Source organism: Pleurodeles waltl, chromosome 5 (assembly GCF_031143425.1).
Source record: "Pleurodeles waltl isolate 20211129_DDA chromosome 5, aPleWal1.hap1.20221129, whole genome shotgun sequence".
Taxonomy (NCBI): Eukaryota; Metazoa; Chordata; class Amphibia; order Caudata; family Salamandridae; genus Pleurodeles; species Pleurodeles waltl.
In genome coordinates this window covers 435,633,363-435,654,544 of record NC_090444.1, presented here as the reverse complement: position 1 = coordinate 435,654,544, position 21,182 = coordinate 435,633,363, and the positions used below count along the sequence as shown (strand labels likewise).

The 21,182-nt window shown below is 43.6% G+C and overlaps 1 protein-coding gene across 6 annotated transcripts in view; it reads right to left on the bottom strand.

The window, feature by feature from the left end:
- Nucleotides 1–21,182, bottom strand: part of EHBP1 (EH domain binding protein 1) — a 1,526,717-nt gene that overhangs the window by 394,825 nt on the left and 1,110,710 nt on the right. For 4 of the 6 annotated variants that reach the window (XM_069234213.1, XM_069234209.1, XM_069234211.1 and 1 more), the window contains one exon: nucleotides 17,859–18,006. In XM_069234213.1, coding sequence (XP_069090314.1) covers nucleotides 17,859–18,006 — 148 coding nt within the window. The remainder of the gene's footprint in view (nucleotides 1–17,858; nucleotides 18,007–21,182) is intronic. The other 2 variants (XM_069234210.1, XM_069234212.1) reach the window with 1 other exon arrangement.

Here is a 21,182-nt window from a genome sequence, read left to right as displayed (position 1 = left end):
CGGGCTCAGACAGACCACAGGCCCCTCAGATGCCGCATGCAGATGAGGGGTGAAAATCCTGAACTCTTGAGGTGGTCCATCTCCCTACAGGGAATGGACGTTACGGCGGAGCATCCCTCAGAGACTGACCACACCAACGCTGATGGTCTCTCCAGATTCTTATGCCTTACCCTCCCCACTTTTAGCTGGGGGTGACACATGTTAGACCTGATAACCTTAGGGTGGTCATCACCCAACGTTTTGCCTGCCTGCGTCCCTCCATTTTTCTGACCCTGTTTTTGTTGGTTTTAGGACTCTGTACACTTTACAACTGCTGACCAGTGCTAAAGTGCATATGCTCCCTCCCCTAAACAAGGTAACATTGGTTTCTACCCAATTGGCATATTTAGTTTACGTGTAAGTCCCTTGTAAAGTGCATTACATGTACCCAGGGCCTGCAAAATTGAATGCTACTAGTGAGCCTGCAGCACTGATTGTGCCACCCACACAAGTAGCCCCTTAACCATGTCTCAGGCCTGCCAATGCAAGGCCTGTGTGTGCAGTTTCACTGCCACTTCGCATTTAAAACGACTTGCCAAGTCTTAAAACTTCCCTTTTTCTACATATAAGGCACCCCTAAGGTGGGCCCTAGGTAACCCATAGAGCAGGGTGCTATGTAGGTAAAAGGCAGGACATATACTTAAGTGTTGTACATGTCTTGGTAGTGAAAAAACGTACACATTTGTTTTCCACTACCGTGAGGCCTGCTTCTCTCATAGACTTTCGAGCTGCCCTTATATACTTTTAAGTGGTAGCCTCTGATCTGGAAGGAGTAACCCTGTCAGGTTTAGTATGGCCAGAATGGTAATAAAAAATACTTCTTACCTGTGAAGCTGGATTATTTAATTACTATTTAAAAATGCCACTTTCAAAAAGTGGGCATTTCTCTGCACTTACTGCCATCTTTGCCTTAGAGCCTGTCTCCAATCCATGTCTGGTCTGTGCTGGCTGACAGCTTCCCTTGTGCATTCCACCCAGACAGCCATAAACATAGGACACTCAGTCACATCTGCATTCATCTGCATACTGAATGGGTCTCCCTGGGCAGAAAGGGTGGAGGGGCTCTCTCTTACACTTCCAAGGCCAGTGACCTGCCCTCACACAAAGGATTCCCCACAGGGATCCTGGCAGACAGGACTGCCTGAAAGGGGAACTAACCTGTGCCCTTCAAAACCACTCTTTGAAGTTTCCCTCACTTCAAAGGCATTTTTGGGTATATATAGTTGGTCTCTGATCCCACCAAATCAAACACTTCTGGATCTACACCTGGACTCAAAGGGACTGCCTGGCTGCCGAAAGGACTCATCTGGACTGCTCTGCTGAGAAGGACTGCTGCCCTGCTTGTTGTCCTGCTGGCCTCTGACTCTGCTGGAAGGACTCTGCTGTCCCCATAGGTGCTAATTTCCCCATAAGTGAGCTTGCCTCCTGTTCTGAAGTCTCAGGCCCACAAAGACTTCACCAAAAGGAAGAGAATCTCCATGTGCCAGAAAATCGACACAACACCTGCAGAAATCGATGCAGCACCTGCCTCACGGCTGAAATTTTGCTGCATCACCTACTGGATCGACAAAGTGTCTGCTCCTTCTATCAGCGTGTCAGGGATTTTCAACGCATCATTCCTGGGTGTCAAAATATCCCCATATCGTATGGCTGCACTCCTGGAAATAGATGCATCACCCTGCAGCGTGGACCGAAACAATTCATCGTCTGAGCTGCGCGGGAAAATCTAACACAGCACCTTATTTTTCAACGCATCTCCTCATCTGCAGACCCCTTGCGTCATATTTTTGACACATCCCAGGAACTGTGCATTACATGGACACAACCACTGTTTCTTAAGAGCTAAGACTCTTTGGTGGAACTTATATAAATTGATATTTCAGCTTGTGCTAATTGGATTTTTGTTGTTTTGATCTTATTTTATTCAGATAATTATCTATTTCACTAAGCATGTGTGGTTTATTTTGTGGTGTTTTCACTGTGTTACTGCCTGAGTCACTGCACAAATACTTTACACATTTCCTTCTAAGCTAAGTCTGGCTGCTCTGTGCCAAGTTACCAGAGGGTGAGCACAGGATAATTTGGGTTTGTTGTGACTTACCCTGACTAGGATTGTGGTCACTACTTGGACAGGGTGCATAGCTCTGCCTACTAGAGACCCAATTTCTAACAGGCATCAAAACCAGAACCCCAAAGAGAGGCTAGACTACCAGCAATTTCTAAACAAAGCATGCGGCCCCTCCTATCCTCTTCCACCTAGAGTCGATCTTAAAATTCTGAGGTTTCACGCAGCAACAAGAGAAGCTACAGCAAGGGATAGTCAACTCCAATTAGGTAGATAGTCCAATGCCCTTCACAATCTCACCTATCCTCATTCTTACCCTGGATGGGATCCCATTGTTACTGCTAGGCGACCAAACAGCTACTTATAGGCAAAACAGCGATCCCTTTATCCAGTGGCAGACCACATGCAGATAATAAGCTGGAACATAGCGGATCTAAGCAAAAAGCTGGACGATAAGGACTACGTTTCATATAAGAAGTAGAGGAGTTGTTTCCTTTAATACACCCGCCATAAGCCAGCCTAGAGGAAGGGCAAAGGGTGGTGCCACATCTGAGTCAAAGCCGCGTGTACCCTCAACACCAAATTGTCATTCTTCCCAATAGGTAACAACATCCAACACCTCAAGTTAGAAAAAGGCAAAGGAGTCATAGACATCACCAACATCTATTTACCACCATGTGGAAAGGTCGAAACCTTAATGCTATTAAAATTACTGGAATCACTACCATCGACCATAAGGCACGAAAGTGCAGTTACTACCCTTCCGCCAATAATCAGGCAAGAAAGATAATATTATGTAGGGATTTGAACACCAGCCTCTATCTAGTCCCGTGAGATCAAGAAGTAATGGAAGAGAACTATGCCAGGGAGCTCCCATAACCCTCTTGTAAGGAGGATAGGACATCAAAAAAGTCCTAAAAAGTTAAAAGGATTATCCTAAATGTGTGCTTGAGACCTCTGAATGGCAGGGCTACTTCTGATAATCCCCCAACACCAACTTTCCGTGTGGGAAGCATTCCAGTGCAACTGACTACATTATGATTAACCTGGAGGCCTGGATCTGGTGTGGGTTGAAGAGAGAAGAGAGAGTGACCATGATCCACTTCATCTTGTGCTCGATTTTGCAGACTCCCATTTCGAAAACTGGCACCAGACAGAATGTGCATGTGTGTGCAAACAAAGCCTAAATGGAAACAGAAAAAACTCTTCAGAGCATCCATTAAATGGAAAACACAAGACTTCTCAACCAATCTGTGGTGGAATGCATTTCACACAATGTTGAGCTTGGAGGCCAAGGATCCTGGCCTTGTGATGATCAAAACTTTTAAGCTATTCCTCAAAGCCACAAAGTACTACTAGATAATTAATGCGAGCATGGACATAATAATGCAAGATTCCTATCATGATTGGTATGATGACGAACACTCTGAAAAGAAGAAAGAGCTCAGCGCTACCCTCAGAAAAAGATGGACCACCTCAGGGGAGAAGCACAGTTGCTGGAAGCACGTAGGTCTTATAAGCTTCTCATATGGTACAGGAAGAAAAAACAGTGCACGGATAGACCTATTGAAGCTTAACATTTTTAAGCCATTGGCTGGCACAGTTAAGAATCCTTTATGGCTTCCTCATTTGCCCGTTGTATAGTTACACTATCCTTCTTTTATATCCAGGAAGCATTGCACAATAGTTTCAATGTTTTACTATACTTAGACATTATATTTTCTGTGCTAGTCCTTCTTGCACTGGAGTCGTACCCTCAATTTAGCACATCCATTGTGCCTCCCTATAGAGCTTAGCTATACCTCGTTTGCGTTGCAGTGAAGGACACACCTGTATTATAGAGGGAAGCCATGCAGACTAACTGTTAGACCGTGAAATTACAGAAAGGGGGCTTGCTAGCAAGAGGGAACACATGGTTATGATTGTTTTATTGTACTGTGTTATTTGGGGTATGCATCGTTACAATGACTATTTACGTCGGGGTATTTTGCATTTTGTAATTTTTGTGTTAATTATTGTATGGCTTAACTGTAAATCTGAATCAATAAAAGTGACTTAATAACCCTTTGCAATGGTGCACTGGCTAGGTATGATACCTGAGGGTTTATACTGTACCGAGATAAACCCTCAGATAATATTCGAGAATTACAATCCAGTGCTAACTAAACTAACACAACAAGCAAGCGATGGATACCACTACTGCTATCCACAACGAAACACATTTCATTGATTAAAATGTTAGTGCCCCCAACGTTTCTTTACCTTTCCCAAAATATCCCCATAACCCTAAACCAACCATTTAGTATTAAACTAAAGTCAGGATTGATCTGCCTGGCATGGAGGAGGGGGGCAGAACACAAGACTCTGCTGGGAGACACTCACCCTGCTATAACGCCCAAGGGGGAAGGGGGATTGCTTTGTTGCATTACCAGATTTAGAAAGATACTTTCATGCTGCACAATCCCTGTACATCACCTACCTTTACTAACAGACCCAAGATGTTCTGTATGTCCTGACAGAGCACACTGAGGTGCTTCCAGAAGAGCTTCTGACCTGTGGAGCCACCAGACCCTCAAAACCGACCCAAGATATAGAAATAGTACCCTGTACTACCTGGTCCATCTGGCGTATGGTGGAAAGAGCTGGTCATGAATACCTTTACTTTCCCATCTGCCATTACTAGACAACCCCCATTCCCTCCCCCAAACTTCAGATATCAGGGTGAGGAGCAGTGCTGGTCTGCTGAAAGTTGGGCAGCTCTTTGTGAACGCTGTTCATTACCATAGACCAGCTTCGAGCAGAAAGAGCCGTCACACCTCTTGACATATTCAACTATATGCACTTGCGACATGCAGCAACATCTCCCTGGCCTAACGAACCTCAGAGGTTCCCACCATTCATTTAACTCTTCCAAAGAGCAAAACGCTGAGACTGGATCGCTACACTGTACACAGAAACATAAACAATTATGGATATTAAAGCACTGGAGAACTAGAAGATGGATCTCGCCCAAGATATAAACATGAAGACTTAGAAATACTGTCGCATTTAAATGAAACTTCTCTTGATGAACTATAAACATAAGCTACTTAATTTCAGGTTCATTAACATATTATATAGTAAACAACAATATCTGCCCTAGCTGAACCCAGTGAAAGTGGCGCAATGCTCTTTATGCCCCTGTAACCTGAAGGTTTTTTATACCTAGAGTCTAGAGTGGGAATGGCAACCTGGAAGGAGGTCTGCTATAACACAGCAAAAATAGTGGACATGAACACTTGACTGCACCCCACTGACTGTTTTACTGAGGTACACCAAACAAGTAACGAGCCAACTAGACGACTGGTGGAAGTGCTTCTGTGTAAGGCCAAAAAGCAACTGGTCTGTTGCTGGAGGAAAGCCCCCACCCCCCACAAAGTGCTATGTCAAATACGTGCCCATAATTGTGGAGACCGCCCCCCCCCGGACATACCTTATCTCCCAAATTGATGACATTGCCTAGACCGACCTTGACCTGGCTGTAGGATACATTACCCATATTGCCTCAGCTTCTGCTCTCATTTGCAAGAATTTTGACTTCATGTGTCCTACCTCTTGATAGACAAAAGGATATTAGGTTTTCTATTGAGTGATTCTCCACATGATATCATGCTTTCCTTATTGAAAGAGCATAATATATGAACTGATTTGTACTCAATACATTGTATATTGTCAAATGAGAGAAGAAAGAACGTTTAAAAAAAAAGAAATAGGTCCTGGAAAGAGGTAAGAGCGAGGGGGAGGAGTGTGTGGAGGAGTGCTGTGGGCAGAGGGCGGGGCTGCAGAGACACAGGAAGAAGAGGTGGGAAGGAGACATTACAGGAAGAGCAGCAGGTAAGGAGTGGGAACGGCAGGAAGTGTGAAGTGGAAAAAGGTACACAAGGGGGGCTGCAGGGAGCACGACAGAGGGGGCAAAAGGCCTGAAACAAGGCGAAAAAGGCACAAAAACAAGTGAGTAGAAAGGTATTAAGGGGCGGAAGAGAAATCTGGCACAAAATGGTTAAAAACAAGTGACCACAGGCCCAAAACAATGGGTAAAACAAGTGACAACAGGAGCAAACAAGTATTTGCAATGCAATGGGTCTCGCGTTTGCTCAAAATAAAAAGTAAAACAGTTGACATAAGCGAGCCAATTCAAACCGCCGTTGCTGGCATGAGCATGAGCGCGAAGGAGAGACACAAAAGGAAAAAGAAAGAGAAGTTTCCTCGCAGTCAAACATATCGGCAAACATGCAATTATCCATGTAACAGGATCATTGGCCAAGGCGGAAAATAAAAACGCCCCAACTTGAGACTAACATTAAGCACCTACCAATGATAAAAAAGGATTTTTGAAAGGCAAACCCATGAACGAGTGATGGGTGGGCATGGTTAAAAGCCCACAGATAGATTATAAAAGGTCAGAGTGTTTGTGCGCTCCACCTAAAAACAGGTGAAGAGCAAGTTACAAAAAGGTGAGAGATCAAATCGGCACAAAATAAATGGGAGAGGCGCAAAAAAAAGCACAGAAGGGTGAACGGTCTTGGCAGATGTCAAGGAGCAGGATAAAGAAAGAGGGTAGAGAAAGGAGCTGGTTGGAAAAGGACAACAAAGACAGATCAGAAGAGCAAAGTAGGGACCTCGAGGCAAGGGAGCTGGGTTCGAAAGGGCTTTGTCTGGTCACAGGACCGGTCACTGGTATGTGGGGGCTGGGCCTACACACCTGCTGTAGCACTGCTGTCCTGAAGGCGCCCAGGGGGTGAATATGCCTTGTCCCCGAAAAGGCGTGAACCATCAAATGTTATGTCCATCAAACTGGTCTGGACATCCCATGATAAAGCCATGGTCGGCATCCAAGCATGTCTACGGATGGTCACACTGATGCCATTGACTCTGCATAAAAAAATCTGTTATATCAAGCCCACAATGAAATGTAAATTTAACTGCATCACAGACATCTTAATTGGTCTATGAAACAATAGCACACGCCTCTTCAGAAACAACTTGGAGTATCTGAGCCACTGAGTTCCGAAGGGCTTGAGTGTAGCGGCTTAGAAGGCAAGTATTATTCACCAAACACAGGGCAAGACTAGAGGATGAAAGACAACCAGTTTTGAGACTGTCAGGATGAGCATTGGGGAACGTGCTTGGTATACCTTACTGATCAACACCAGCACCACCAGACTTTCAGGGGTAGGATGCTGAGTGTGAAAATCCCGGTTCTCATGCAGGGCGGTAGCAATAGCAATCTGGAGGTTGACCTGGGCTAAGCCCTGCACAGGTCAACTAGTTAACCTGCAAGACTGACCATCACTTAGCCCAGGTCTGTAAGAAAGTATCAGTAAGGCCTCATTAAACAGAAGGAGAGGCTCCAAATGGGTCTGACCACATTGAAGGACTTTGGTTAACACATTGGTTTTAACCTCTTGATAAGGGAGCTGGAGGTCAAAAATCTCGGCACCCCTCTTCACCACCATAGCAAATGATGTACTTTCCCCAGTGGAAGGAACTGGACGAGAGAACAGGACAATGTCCGGTGAAGTGGTCGGCCACTGGCATCCTGGAGATCATCATACCAGTTGTCATCTTGTATGGTTGGGCAATTTCATCACTGGTATCATAAATTAGTGCCAATGGTATCATGAATAAATTGGCCCCTGGTCCGGGGCAGAGGGATATTATCATTATCTGATAGATTGCCTACATTGTAAGCCACAAGTGGCATCAAACACGACCTCAGTCAGTGCAGCACTGTCCTGGAGCTGGATAGCTCTATGGATTGGCCACCGTCGTCTGGCAGTAGTGAAGTCAACATCGGTGGATCACGCTCCAGCTGGGTCGTGGCATCAGCAAGGGGTCCAGTGCCAAATCTAGTAAAGATCCAGAAACAGTTCCAAAGGGCTCAACTGGCGCAGAGGGAACAGCCCACAAGCGGAAATCCAGAGAAGGGAGGACTCTGCTTCTTGGGCCAGAAAGGCATGCCAGAATGAGACACTTACATAAATAAGCGCATCATCACTTCTTCAAACTCCTTAAGCTGTAGCGGCGTTGCCCTGGAAACTCAGGCTGGCACAGGGAGGAAACAAAAACACGCTCAGTGGAACAACTTCAGGAGAGTCCTGGAGGCATGATGACACCCATGTGCCCTCTATGCATATTTGGAGTAGAGCGATGGGGCAGAGTACTGCTTAGACTTCTTTTTTTACTTATCCGAAGACTTAGACTTTGATGACGATTTGTCACTGGAAAGGCGTCACGCACTGGACTGTGATCTCCCATGTGACTTCATCTGATGTGGAATCTTCCAGTGTCTGGAAACAAACAGCTTGTCCTCACACTCCTGCATTGCTTTAGGGTGCATCTGGTCACTGTCACTGCAGACCTCAGAGACAAAGGACGACCACAGGCAGATCATCTGGGGATCAGTGACAGACATCTGTCAGTGAAATTCCCCAGAAGGCTTAAGCCCAGTTGAATGTGTTAGGGGACATGTCCTTTGCACACTGGAAAATGTTCTGCTGAAAATCCTTTGAAAACGTAGTTTCAAATAGATCAGGGTAGCACTGGATCTGTACTTGTTGACACAGAACAAATGGGACTGATGTCAGCACACATAGGTGGTACCAATATAGGTTGGTGCCTGTCACTTATGGCGCAGAGTGAGGTTACTGAAGCTACCAAGCCACCTGTCGGCATGCTGAGGTAGTGCTTTGAATTTTCCAGCTCAAAGTCTGACGCCTTGGAAATATTCTAAGTTGAGAAGTCTTCAGTAAGAAGTCTCTCTCAGAAATGCTTTCACTGTTATACTTTGAGTCCAGTAACCCAGCTGCCCCAGGGCTCCCAAAAAGGTCACACAACAACGTAGTAGATCATTTCATTGGAAGGACATCATTACATTTTGCTAATTGGGTGTTTGTTGTGGTTACAACTCCTGCAACCATGATGCCAAAATGTCTTAATTTATGTTTGTTGAATTGAGAGACTGAAGTCCCAAGAAGACTGTGACAATTCAGTGGTGCATTTCTTTCAAAATGCCTTCAGTTTTGTTCAAATATTTTTCCAGGAGGTCTTTTGTAAGGCAATGCTGTTTGACAGTCAGCAATATTCAGTTGTGCTTAATTTTGCTTTAAAAAAACATGCTGGTATCCATATTATCATATGTAGAAAGAAATGGTTTGTTTCCTTAACCACACAAAGATAATCAATCCTTCCTCAACTCCACCTACTGGGGTCCATTCGATGTATACATTTATTATTACATTTTCCCTTACCTATTAAGGTTGCTGTTTCATATTGAGCAGATGTAACAGACCACCCGCTGTTTTAGCAATTTGCTATATTTTATTGTTCTCAGTGTTCTGTGAGGGAGTAGAGGAGGAGTTACTATGAATATTCGTGTTATATTTATATATTGGTTAATCTGATTGGATGTTGGGCCATATTGAGATTTCAAATGATTTAATTACTTAAAAAACATGAGCTATAAATAGATAAAGAGAAAAAGTCTGAATTGATCTAGTCATGTGAAGGAAGACATCAGAATTACATTTCAAATATATTTCAGAAACACAGTGCAGCTGCAGCATGCAAGTTGGCACAGGTAGATGAAAATAGTGTGCACGTACATCCCATGGAAAGATCATTGGCGGCATTGACAATTAGGGGATAAGGAGCTGCTATACACCAAAGTGTTTAAAAAAGGAGAGCCATATTTTCTGATGTTTGTGATGATATCCTCTCATTTGGTAGATCGATGTTTCAATCAAAAACAGTGGTCCATGACCCAAGCCACTATTCCTGATTACAGTGTCATAGCAGCCTGCCTGTGTCCAGCTAGGGTTCCAACTCAATGGAAAAACACAGCCACCTAAGAGGGTCATGGTGTCCATCCCCCTTCGATAATACTGCTTGGTAACTGGGTACTACAGTATCATAAGAAAAAACTCTCCCACAATGCTGGAGCAAAACCAGCAACTCACTGAGACATTGCAACACATAAGCTGCAGGTACTTGTGGGTATAGTATAACCTGTGGAAATATTTAAATTGTATAAACCGTAGCCTTGCCAAGGCAGTCAGCTCTTGGGGAGTCACTTCTCTTGTCTTCTATTGTTACACTTGCTTCCGGTGGGCTGAAGTCAGGGGACCACACAAATAATACGGAGCGGCATGTTAACTTTGAATGCTTCAAAGTCTGCATGGCAGCAATTTTGGGCAGCCACTACCTGTCCGTAGAGGTTTTTGCTTAGTAACCCTGCCCATCTAACAATTTTGTTTTAGGTGTCTTGTACCAACAGGACAATGACACTTTAGTGGTGGGAGAACATCTTCTGGTATCTTGCTGATGCAGCAATATCTGTGCTAGGGTGGCAAAAAACAAGGGCTGTTTGAGCTGGAAGGTTAGCCCTCTGTCACCCTCATGCAGACAATCGCTCACCACAATGAGAGGTGCAGCTCTGCAGTGTGACTGGATGTCTGAGGCACCAAACACACCTCTTACAAGGATTGCTAGCACTTCTCCATGGCCACCTGTGAAGAAGAGCCCTGTCATTGGTAGGAGCATATCAAAACATGTTACCCTGTCTGAGGAAGAACTAGGGAGGAGCTCAAAAGGGTAGATCTGTAGTAAATATAACAGTTGAGGCAGCACTTTAAAGACAGCCAACTGCCCAATAATTGAAAGTGGAAGTTATCCCATTCCTCTGGCTCTGTCCAAAGGAACTCAAACAGCAGCCTTATATTGAGGTGCCAGGATACCAATGGGTCACCGGGTCACTGTAATGCCTAAATATTTAAAGCAAGAGGTCTTATATTCCGAGATAATCCCATGCTGTAATGGTTAGAATATGGATTTCTCCCAGCTGACTTTCAGCCCGGAGCACTTTCCAAAACTTTCTAAAATCTGAATCAGAACCGACCAGTGAGAGCATCATACAAACATAGGAGTTCATCTGCGTGTAAAGACACCTTATCTGTTTGCAGCCCTCCCATTCAAACCCCTAAACCAAAGCTTCTAATCGGAGTCATTCAGCAAGGAGCTCAATGGCCAGAGCGGACAGGATGGAGACAAACAGCCCTCCCGAAGTCAAAGAAAGAGGAGATTTCTAAATTCACTTTTTCCATTGCACTCATTTGTAGAGGGTCCTGAGGACTCCATGACCTATATTAATTTTTTCAAGGATTAAGAACAAGTAGCCCCAGTCAACCGGATGAGTGTATAAGCCAACTATTGTGTCCTACATACACTATTTCATTTTGTACACTCCTGATATTATTTGCTCTCCCTGGCATAAAGCTGTTTTCTTATGGGTGAACAAGTGATTAGATTACATTCACTGGTCTTGTCACCAGTGCCTTTGCCAGAACCTTGATTTTAGTATTTATTAGTGAGATGGGTTTATACGAAGAGCGCCGATCAGGAAGGCTTTCAGGTGTTGGAATTACTACAGTTGTAGTGCAGATGTCCTCAAGGAGATCTCAGTCAGTTAGTGCCCCATGACACATTTTCCAGATGTGGCATAGTTATGCTAATCATTCTTTGAAATAATTCAGTCGGTATATTGTTTGGGTCTGGAGTCTGCCTGTCACTCAAGACCTGAGAGCTCCTGAGACGTCCTCTACCGATCTCAGCATCAAGACCTTGCCTTTCAGAGATGCTGTCTGTGCATCGAGAGACGGGGTATGATGTCCAGGTCCCAGCTCAAGCTCATTTGGAGTTGGCGAGTGTAACTGAGAATAGCAATCTGCTAAAATTAAATTAATTTGAGTGAGCTTGTGGGTCAATTCTTCTTGGGTGATTTAGATGTCTACTACTACATGAATAACAGCCTTAATCATGGACATCTATTACAAAACCTTGCCTGATGTATCCCTAAAGTCACAGCGCTTACACTGTGCTGCCAACCACGTTTGTTTGGCTGCCTGTTTAGCAGTTTGTTTCAAAACTGCACACGTTATGTCAATAAGACACAACAAATCCCCTGAGTCCAATTCAGTGTGTTCTCGGTCTGAGGTAAGGAGGGCTGCCCTCCTACTTTGTAGAGGTGGCTGCAGTTTTCCTTTCCTTGTTGTTCAGGTATGTTAATGCAAATGCCAGGTGTAAGTCAGGTCCTTTATTGACAACCTCAATGACTGCCTTGCATCTCTCACAGATGTAGAGGGAAGAGGCTGTGGCACTAGACCTTTTAAGAGTTGCAATCAGCCTGCTGCAGTGGCGACACAGAACCAGGCTATGGCGAACGCCAAAGGCCAGTCAGTTCTTTCACTGGCAATCTCAATTAATGCCTAGCATCTCTGAAAGGTATTGTGAAGGGCCAGATCACAAGCTACCTCATTTTCCACTCCTCTCGCCTCTGCTCTAGGGCTAGAGTGCTCCACCCTGCACTGCTGTGTGCGATCTGGTTGGTTCTCAGATCCCTGTCTTGCAGTAGGTAATTCCACCAGCCAGTCAGAGTCCTCCTTGTGAGACACAATGAAAAACAACTTAGACTAGAACAGAACTTTGAGCCTGGCGAGGTAGAGCAACATATAAACTGTAGTTTTTACTTTACCCCCTCAAACGATATCTGTGACTGTTAAACTTGTTTGGCATAGTCAAGGAAGATTGTAATGCATTTAGAGTTGAATAAGGCACTCTCCTTTTCACAGGCAACAGTTAAGATTTAATTTGTGTCTTTGTGGCTTATACGTCTGGTGATGAATGATCTCGGCAGGGATCCTGGTGGGGAGCTCTGGGTCAACGCTTGGCGGATGCATTCCACCACAAAGCAGAAGGATGGTCTCTCGGCTGACATCCAGCCTCACAGCCAACGGGTCCACAAACAGCTGAGGCTGGTCTTCCTCTGCTCCCTCCAGAAAGCCCATGAGTCAGAGGAAATTTACTCTGCATCCTCTACCCGCTCTTCAAGGAGCCTAGGTGTCACTGATAAGTGGGTCATTAATAGCTGCAATTTCTTCATTGTCTCCAACATCAAGATTCTAGTATCTATTTCAGTTATGATTAACCACGCTTCCTTGTACTGGCCTCAGAAGAATTACATAAATCCCCACCTCCCTGTTGTTTTTTCTCCAGTGCCAAATTTAACAACTGTATTGCTTGCAAGATCATTGCTGTAGAAGTTGGATTATCTCTGTGAGAGCCTTCCAAGGTGCTGGGGCAGGGCTTCTAACTTGACTGACTCTGACGAGCTCGACTCTGTTTCATGAATTTGTCTAGTTTTCTTCAGTTGTAGCTTGTTTTGCCTTTACCCATACTGCTCAGAAAGACAAGCTGTACTCGGGCTCACCCTACTCATTTTGGTGACTGCTGATAATGTCATTGTGCCAGACTACTTCTCTAGGCCCCTGACCACTGGCAAACTGGTGCACCTATGCCCCAGGTATGATAAGTAATATAATTACTTATTTGTAAAGGACACAGTCACCAAAATGTCATGGTGCTAAACAATGGAGTTTCATTAAACCAAGCCACATCGGTTTATTGAACAGAAACAGCTTTAGCTATTTACTGAAAAGGATAAGAAAGGGCTCTTGGCATAACAACAAGGAAACCAATTCCATACCTTTGCAGCAGAAACCAAAAAGTGAGGTTTCCCAAAACGAGCAGGACATCATCAGCATAAATGTAGAAACCTACTCACATCTGATCCCAAAGATGTACAAAAGTAGACACGTAGATGTTCAATAGCACTGAGGACAAGACAGAACCCAGAGGAACTCTGCAGTTCAAAGGCATGGGTTTAGATTTAAAAGAGGCAAACATGACTGTTGGTGGTGGCCAGTTAGGCAGAAGGTCCATCTGTCTAGCACAGTGCTGTTAATACCTGTCCTTCTTAACCTAGAAAACAAGGTGGTGTGGTCAACAGTATTGAAGGCCGCTAAGAGGTCCACAAGGATCAGGGCACCTACCTTGCCTCTATCTACTAGTGTACATAGATCATTCAGCACTGATGCAATAAACAACTCTGTACTTCTGCTGGCCTAAAACAAGCCTAGAAAGGGTCAAGGATGTTATTGTCACCTACATATTTCAGTAGTTAAATAAAAACAAAGTCTCAAACAGGTAATGATCAGGAGTAGGCAGTCTGGTGCAGGACCACTGGAGATGTCACATGCCAGGTTCCAACTGTTATCTCCAAGCAGGGCCAGCACGTGTAGCTACCACTAAATGAAGGTGGGATGCTCTGGTCCCCAGGGCCCGCGTATGACAAACGGTTGGTCCAAGCCACAGTTACACTTATGTTGTACCCCATGACCACACCAGGGTCTGCAGCTCAGGCCCATGACCTGCACTGGGCCTGGGGGAAGCTGCTGTGTTCTTCCACCAGGCCCAGCTAACCTGAAGTAGGGTGCAAGGGGTAGGGCCTTGTCAGGTCCCCATCAGAATAGGTTACAACCTCTGGTGCGGATTGCTGTATTTAAGCATGAGGCACTTAGGGGGTGGGTCCCCCGTGAACAGCATTCTCCAAGTGGTCTATCTCACATGCCCGTTCTATCAAAGTCTCCAGTGTCTCACTGGGCCTTACACATCTAGAGGCTTGATTTTATGCAGCTCTCAAACATAGTCTACAATCTCCACAAGAGCGGTTGGGGTGTGCACCAGAATGTCCTTACTTACCTCATCATCCACACCACTGTCCTCAAGTGCTCACTCCACAGCTTCTGATAATGTATGGAAAATATTTATTTCATTTTTGTTTAAAAAAAAAAAACATCAATTTCCAGTTACTTGTAATGTCGATCCGACTCATACTGGTACAAGAATATAAATAACATATATATACACACATATATATATTACACTTTGACTCCCTGACACTTTTTATTATTTTGATTTAATCTTCTAAACGGACCACCTTCAATTAACTATAACCACCCACTATAGTCTTGCCAGTAGTGTCACTCTAAGATGGTTGCTGTGTTCTTCTGAAACAGTAACAAGACCTTCACAACGTGTAACAGCCTACCCTGGCTTGGATGCAATGAAGCAATGATAATTTACAAACAACTTATGGTGTTCATCTCAACTGGAATCCAATGCAGACTTCAGCGAGAAAATAAAGCAGATACAAGTCTGCTCACTACTTATTTGTGAATGCCAGCATCTACACCATGTTTGCTAATTGATATAATTTTACACCTATAAGTCTTAACTATTTTCCTTCCTGTTACCATGAGAACAAGTGACCTTTTGATTAGCTACTATGACTAAGGTATTCCACAGTCTTCGATCTATGCAGCGAGGACCTCATTGTTACCAGTTAATGTTTAACAGCACTCTCCAGTACACCTGCTTTAAGCAATTTTCTCACTGAGTAACCCCTTTCAAAGTCTATATGAGAGGTCTACAGTGGTCACTGCAAGGATTATTTAACAAAGATATTTTTTTCTTTTGATACACATGAAGGAATGTATATGACAATTGTCAGCCTTGAGAAAGCCGCTGCATTTGTGCCAAAAGGGTGAAACACATGTCAAGTTCCTGTAATGTACATGCAAAAACAGAATGCTGTTCTTTGAAGAATTAGCAATGTGCACAATAAATAAAAATATATCATGCACAATTAACTGTTTAAATTGTATTATGCATCCTGAACGATATCAATGTATACAAGATTATACATCTGTGTTGTGAAGTGCCTGATATTCCCTCCTAATTCAAGCAAAAGGGAATGAATGTCAAATGATGTCTCTAGTATAGCTCTTTTTTCCCAACACCGCAACGTTTAGGGAAGAATCATGCATTCTGGCTTTGAATTTTGTCTCTACAAAAAATATGAAAGCCTTGTGGAAAAGTGTTACTTTCCAGACCTGTACCATCTCCACGATCTTTGTGTTGGAGGATAAAGTGAAACGAATAGAGGAGCAGTACACTCCTACATTATCAGACTCCTCGGACTAACACCTGTTAAGGAATATTCAGATCAGTCAGTTGAGATGAAGTCACGCCTCAACAGGCATTATGCCAGCTATGTTGGATGAACCCTCTCACATGTGAAGAGTTTTGTTACTGATGACAGAGTGTCAGGAAGAAGACCGGCAAAGGTGGGATGGTCCTAGTTACTGTCACAATGCACAACCTTTGGAAAGAGTCCTAAAGTCAGCTGCGGATTACAAAGTGCAGACTCATCAAGGTGAATGAATACTACTATTGGCCATTCTCAGAACCAGGGTAGTAGGAGGAAGCAGATACATGATCTGCATAATGAAGAGGTAAAGAAGGGCCTTAGCCTCATTTTTTTTTTCCCTGCATGTCTGAAGGTGAAGGCAGAAGGATTATGTTTGTTCAGGAAAAGGTCTGAGGACTTTTGTGAGATCTGCAGGCCATTAGGATTTGCTCATTGTGAATGCAGAGCCCCATTAGCTCAAGAATCCTTTGGGCACTGTGTGATGTTTGAGTGTTTAGTAAGCTTTCCGCTTTGATGGAGACAGTTTCCTATTGTGTTTTTCAAACCGGAAGCAGCATTCAGATCTATGTGGCTCCTCTAGAACCTAGAGTATAGGAGTCTGTAATTAGAAGGGACTCATATACTCTTCATGTCACCTTTCTATGCCCTCCCTGGATTGTGACCTAGACGGATAAGTACTGTTTGAAGCTAATTGCTCCCTTGTTCAAACCTTTTGTCCCCTCCCATCTCCCCTTTCTCTCTTTGGAGGGGTAGTCCACTGCCCAGTAGTAGTGTGATATACCCTTCCATCTGCTCCCACCTTTATACCTTTCCTATTCTTTGTACACCTCCCTAATGAAAGAATCACATCCACATAGCTTCTGGGCAAGAACATAAATGCACACCTGCAAGGGCTATTTCATTAGCTCCCCGTTTTATTTATATGCAAGAGGACATTTCTAACTTTTGTTTGGAGCACCACATTTTAGTGTACATTTTATTTTGAATATGTTCCCACTAGTGAAAATATTGATGTGCTCTCTATGTATGCCGAATTTATCTGATGATCCCTTGAGCTATGGAGTGTTCACACTCCTAAGTACTTGAACACAATGGTTTCTCTCAATAAAAGTATAGTAACAAAAATAATAACGAGAGGTAAAATTGACTAACATATCTTCCTTCTAAAAGTCAGGTAGGAATTAATATGCCAAAACCATGTATCAATCCACTCTGTGGGGTGGACCTGAAGCAGAGGATACAATGTGTGTGTACTGTGCTTAATGATTTAGGGCGTCTCCATGTTTCCTAATTAGTTGCACATACGCTTGTCATTTACACACAGGTAACACTGTACATTTTACGTTCCCCATGATGCAATAACTCAATTATTGGTGTGTAGTTACATGGCTAGCAGAATCTCATTAGTGATCAAACGTTGGCCAACAGACAGAAGAAAGGGCTTGAGGTGATGTGGGACACAAATATTTTCCCAGTAAATAGATATATGAAGGATTTTTAGAAAATATGCTGACAATATTGTGGGAATCTGAGTCATAAAAAGAGTATTATTCATGGTAATCGTGCACCATAGCATAGCTAAAAACGACAATCAAGCTGTCCGCAAAAAGCTGGTTACTAAGTGGTTACTTATGCAACCAGGGGTTTTCATTTCTCTCTTTGTGGGGGGAATTAGGTCCGTACATTGATGAACACGATTAAACGGGCAGTGTAGCATCCAGACAATGTTATATGATGTCTGATTAAAGCCACACATCCTCTCCACTCAACAAAAAAGGCTCGACATCGATTTCTGAGCTACTAAGTGTATTGCAAAGTTCCTCAACTCACCTCCAGACGCCTTTGACCTTTCTTTCAACTTGTCTGAAGGCATTTCATTGTAGCCAGGAAGTTCTGACATCTTCACTCCAGATCGAGCTTCTGCTATTAGCTGACGAGCACGCTCCCTCAGTTGCCTCCGCCGCTCTTCATCTTGCTGCTAGGAGATATTGAACAGTTGCCAACTTAGTAATTGACAGAAATGCAATTTCACTCTCAATCTGATCATCGCGATAGGACCTGCTTTACAGCACGGAGTTTGGCACACATTAAAAACAGGGCGCCCTGCATCAATCAGTGGGTGTCATACTGCTACAATTTGTCAAGACATGGATGAACTGGGATGTTTTTTTCTTATTTGTAAATAAACTGCCTTCAAAAACTGTTCAGTTAAAGTCTGCATTTGGAAAGGTTATGCCAATAAACGTTTACTAGGGGACTGGCCAACCAAATAATTGTAATACCTGTTATCGTAAATGGAAAAACTGGGGACTGAAACACCAAGTAATTTGAAATCCTGTCATATTAAATGGAAACATTCTTCAATGACCCCTGAGATATTAATACAAAATATTAATCACTTCAAATGGAAATAATATGCGTAATGAGATAACAATAATAACAACAGTAATAACAATATTAACATGACTGCTTTTTTACTACTATTAATACCAGCATCCGTAAGAGGAAGAATTAATCCTTTGTATATCTTTGTTTTGAGGCCACCTAAGTGGCCAAAAGAAGCTTGGCTGTGGCCAAAAGAAGCTTGGCTCAGTCCCCGCTTTCACAGTTCCTCCACACCTGGCAAAATGGCCTTCCTGTACTACTACCCATAATCCCGAATTGAACCAAATAAATTCTACAATATTTACACTGATGGTGTAGTATCAAATATAGATATCATGCACAGCGACACTCCGTAGCGTGTTACTGCTGCACACCCCAACACCACGCTAAAACCTGTCCAATTTTTGCACACTTCAGCGACATTCCAAGACTCTGCTACAATTACATTTCTTTGCATCTCTCCAAAAGTTGTTACTAGCAATCATACAGACACCCTTTTATTTCACTCACGCAGCACAAAAAACTTTTAATCAGATGGGCTTCTAATCTATGTCCTGAAGTTGGCTTGCAGATCTCTGGAGCATGTGCATTTTTATACCACCACTATGGTATGATTGTTTATATTAACACGTGTAATGTGCCGTGAAAGGCTAGGTGGAAATGCTGAGCAGGCAACAGTTGGCTCCTGTGTGGTTGTACTGTACCATCACAGGTAGGACATCATTTGCAGCTTAGCAACTTCCCTCCAGAACAGCAGCAGTGTCGGAGACACACCTGCTGTGAAAGATGTTTTGCTTCTGATGTGTTTAAATCTACCAAGGAACAACATAAAAATCATAATTAAACAGAAAAACACCAGGGAAGGGCAACAATAAAATGCTGTCCTTCCATTTCAAGCAATAGTGTGTATTAGAGATACAGGCAAAATAATGTCTGAACTCAGCAGATAGTGGGAACTGCGGACTAAAAAAAAACACTGTGAAAGTTAAAAGCGATAGCTGATACCTTCTGCTACCTGCTGCTACCTGATGTTAGTAAATTGTGTCTTTGCTGTCATTCTACTCAGTTCCACACATAAAACCAGTTAATTTCGAGGTGCTCACGGTTTATTTTGTCTATTCTGGTGTAGACCGCGTTATATACCTTAAAGTGGCTTAACAATTTATTTTTTCCCTCGAAAGGCTGGGGACAAAAAGTTGGCAGCCAACACGCGTTTCACCACACATGGCCCATTTCGCCTAGAAAAAAAAATGTAGATGAGAAAATGAAAACAAACATGATTTATGTGCTTGTGTAATCTCCACACTTGAGGATCCATACTCATCGATGAATATTGGCAAAGCCAATATGTCTCACCTGTACAAGAGCTATTGGCTTTGGCAATGTGTTTTGCCATGTTGTACACCAGTGTGGCTGCTGTTCAGAATAGCAAAAAAGGTAGTGGTGTGGAGTGCCCTACAGTGGAGTGGGAAAGTAGAGTGTCAGACTGGATTTGTAGGAGTGGAGTGTGGATTGGACTGGAGTACATTGGGGTGGATTGAATTGGGGTAGAGCAGGTTGTATTGGAGTGGGTGGACTGGATTGGAGTGGATTGGATGGAATGCGGCGGACTGGAGTGGGGGGACCTAGATTGGATTAGAGTAGGGTGGTTTTGAGTGGGGTGAATGAGAGTAGAGTGGGTGGATTAGACTGGACTGGAGGGGGTGTGGATTGGAGTGGTGTGGAATGGAGTGGATTGGACTGCAGTGGAGTGGGGAGACTGGTTTGGTGTGGTGTGCATTGCAAGGGGTGGTTTGGACAGCAGTGGAGTGGTGTGGATGTGATCTTCAACATGTTCTCCTTTATTATAGATATTAAAGTTTTGAGTACCAGGACCTCTTTCAAGGATAGCTTCCATTGTTGAATCTTGTGCCATAGTGTCTGGGATTTTAGCTGATTTGGTTGGGCTGCTACTTCTGTTAACATTAGCTGTCTTGCTGATTTCAACATAAGAAAGGATCAGTGGAAAGGTGGTGTTTAAGGTTTATTTTCAAGAGGTCATGAAGACCAGTGTATTGAAACAGCCAGCAGCCTATTTCAGCACTGCCAACACATGCAAGTTGTTTTTCTTCAAAGAAGTTTTTCGAGTCACAAGGTATATAGTGACTCCTCATTAGGTTGGTGCTGAGCATATGCACCAACTCTGTGTTAGATTGTTTCTTCAACTGGCAGGTGAGAGTATGATGGAATATGAAAGAACATTGTTAACGGTCTGTGCATAGGAAGGAGAGATCTGCAACTGAATACACATGCTGCAGGGAGAAGGGAGGGTGCATGTGAGTCTACAGCACTAGACATTACGAACAGATACTTATATGGTAAATAACATTTTCTGTACATAGCATATGTTGTTGTAGATACACATCCTCTGCATACACAGTAAAGCAGTCACTCCAAATAAGCTGTGTTTAGCGTGTGGATGGGGCAGATGTCTGGAAAAGAGTCCTTAGAACTGTCTGAGCAACTAGAGCTTGCTGTTTTGCAAGAATTTCCACACACTATTGGTAAATAAATGTGTGTTGGGTTGGCCAGGAAGCTGCTGTTGTGACCCACCCTTTAGCATGGGCAAGAACTGGACAGAACAATCCTTTTTTTAAAGGATTTCCACTAAAAGATTATCCTTGTGGTACTTGCAGCCCTTTGAATTACCTCATGGTAGGAGGTAGAGTTGCTGTGGGGAAGGTTTGGATGGTTAGAGATCCGGATCCAGGTACCTGAGGATATCCATAC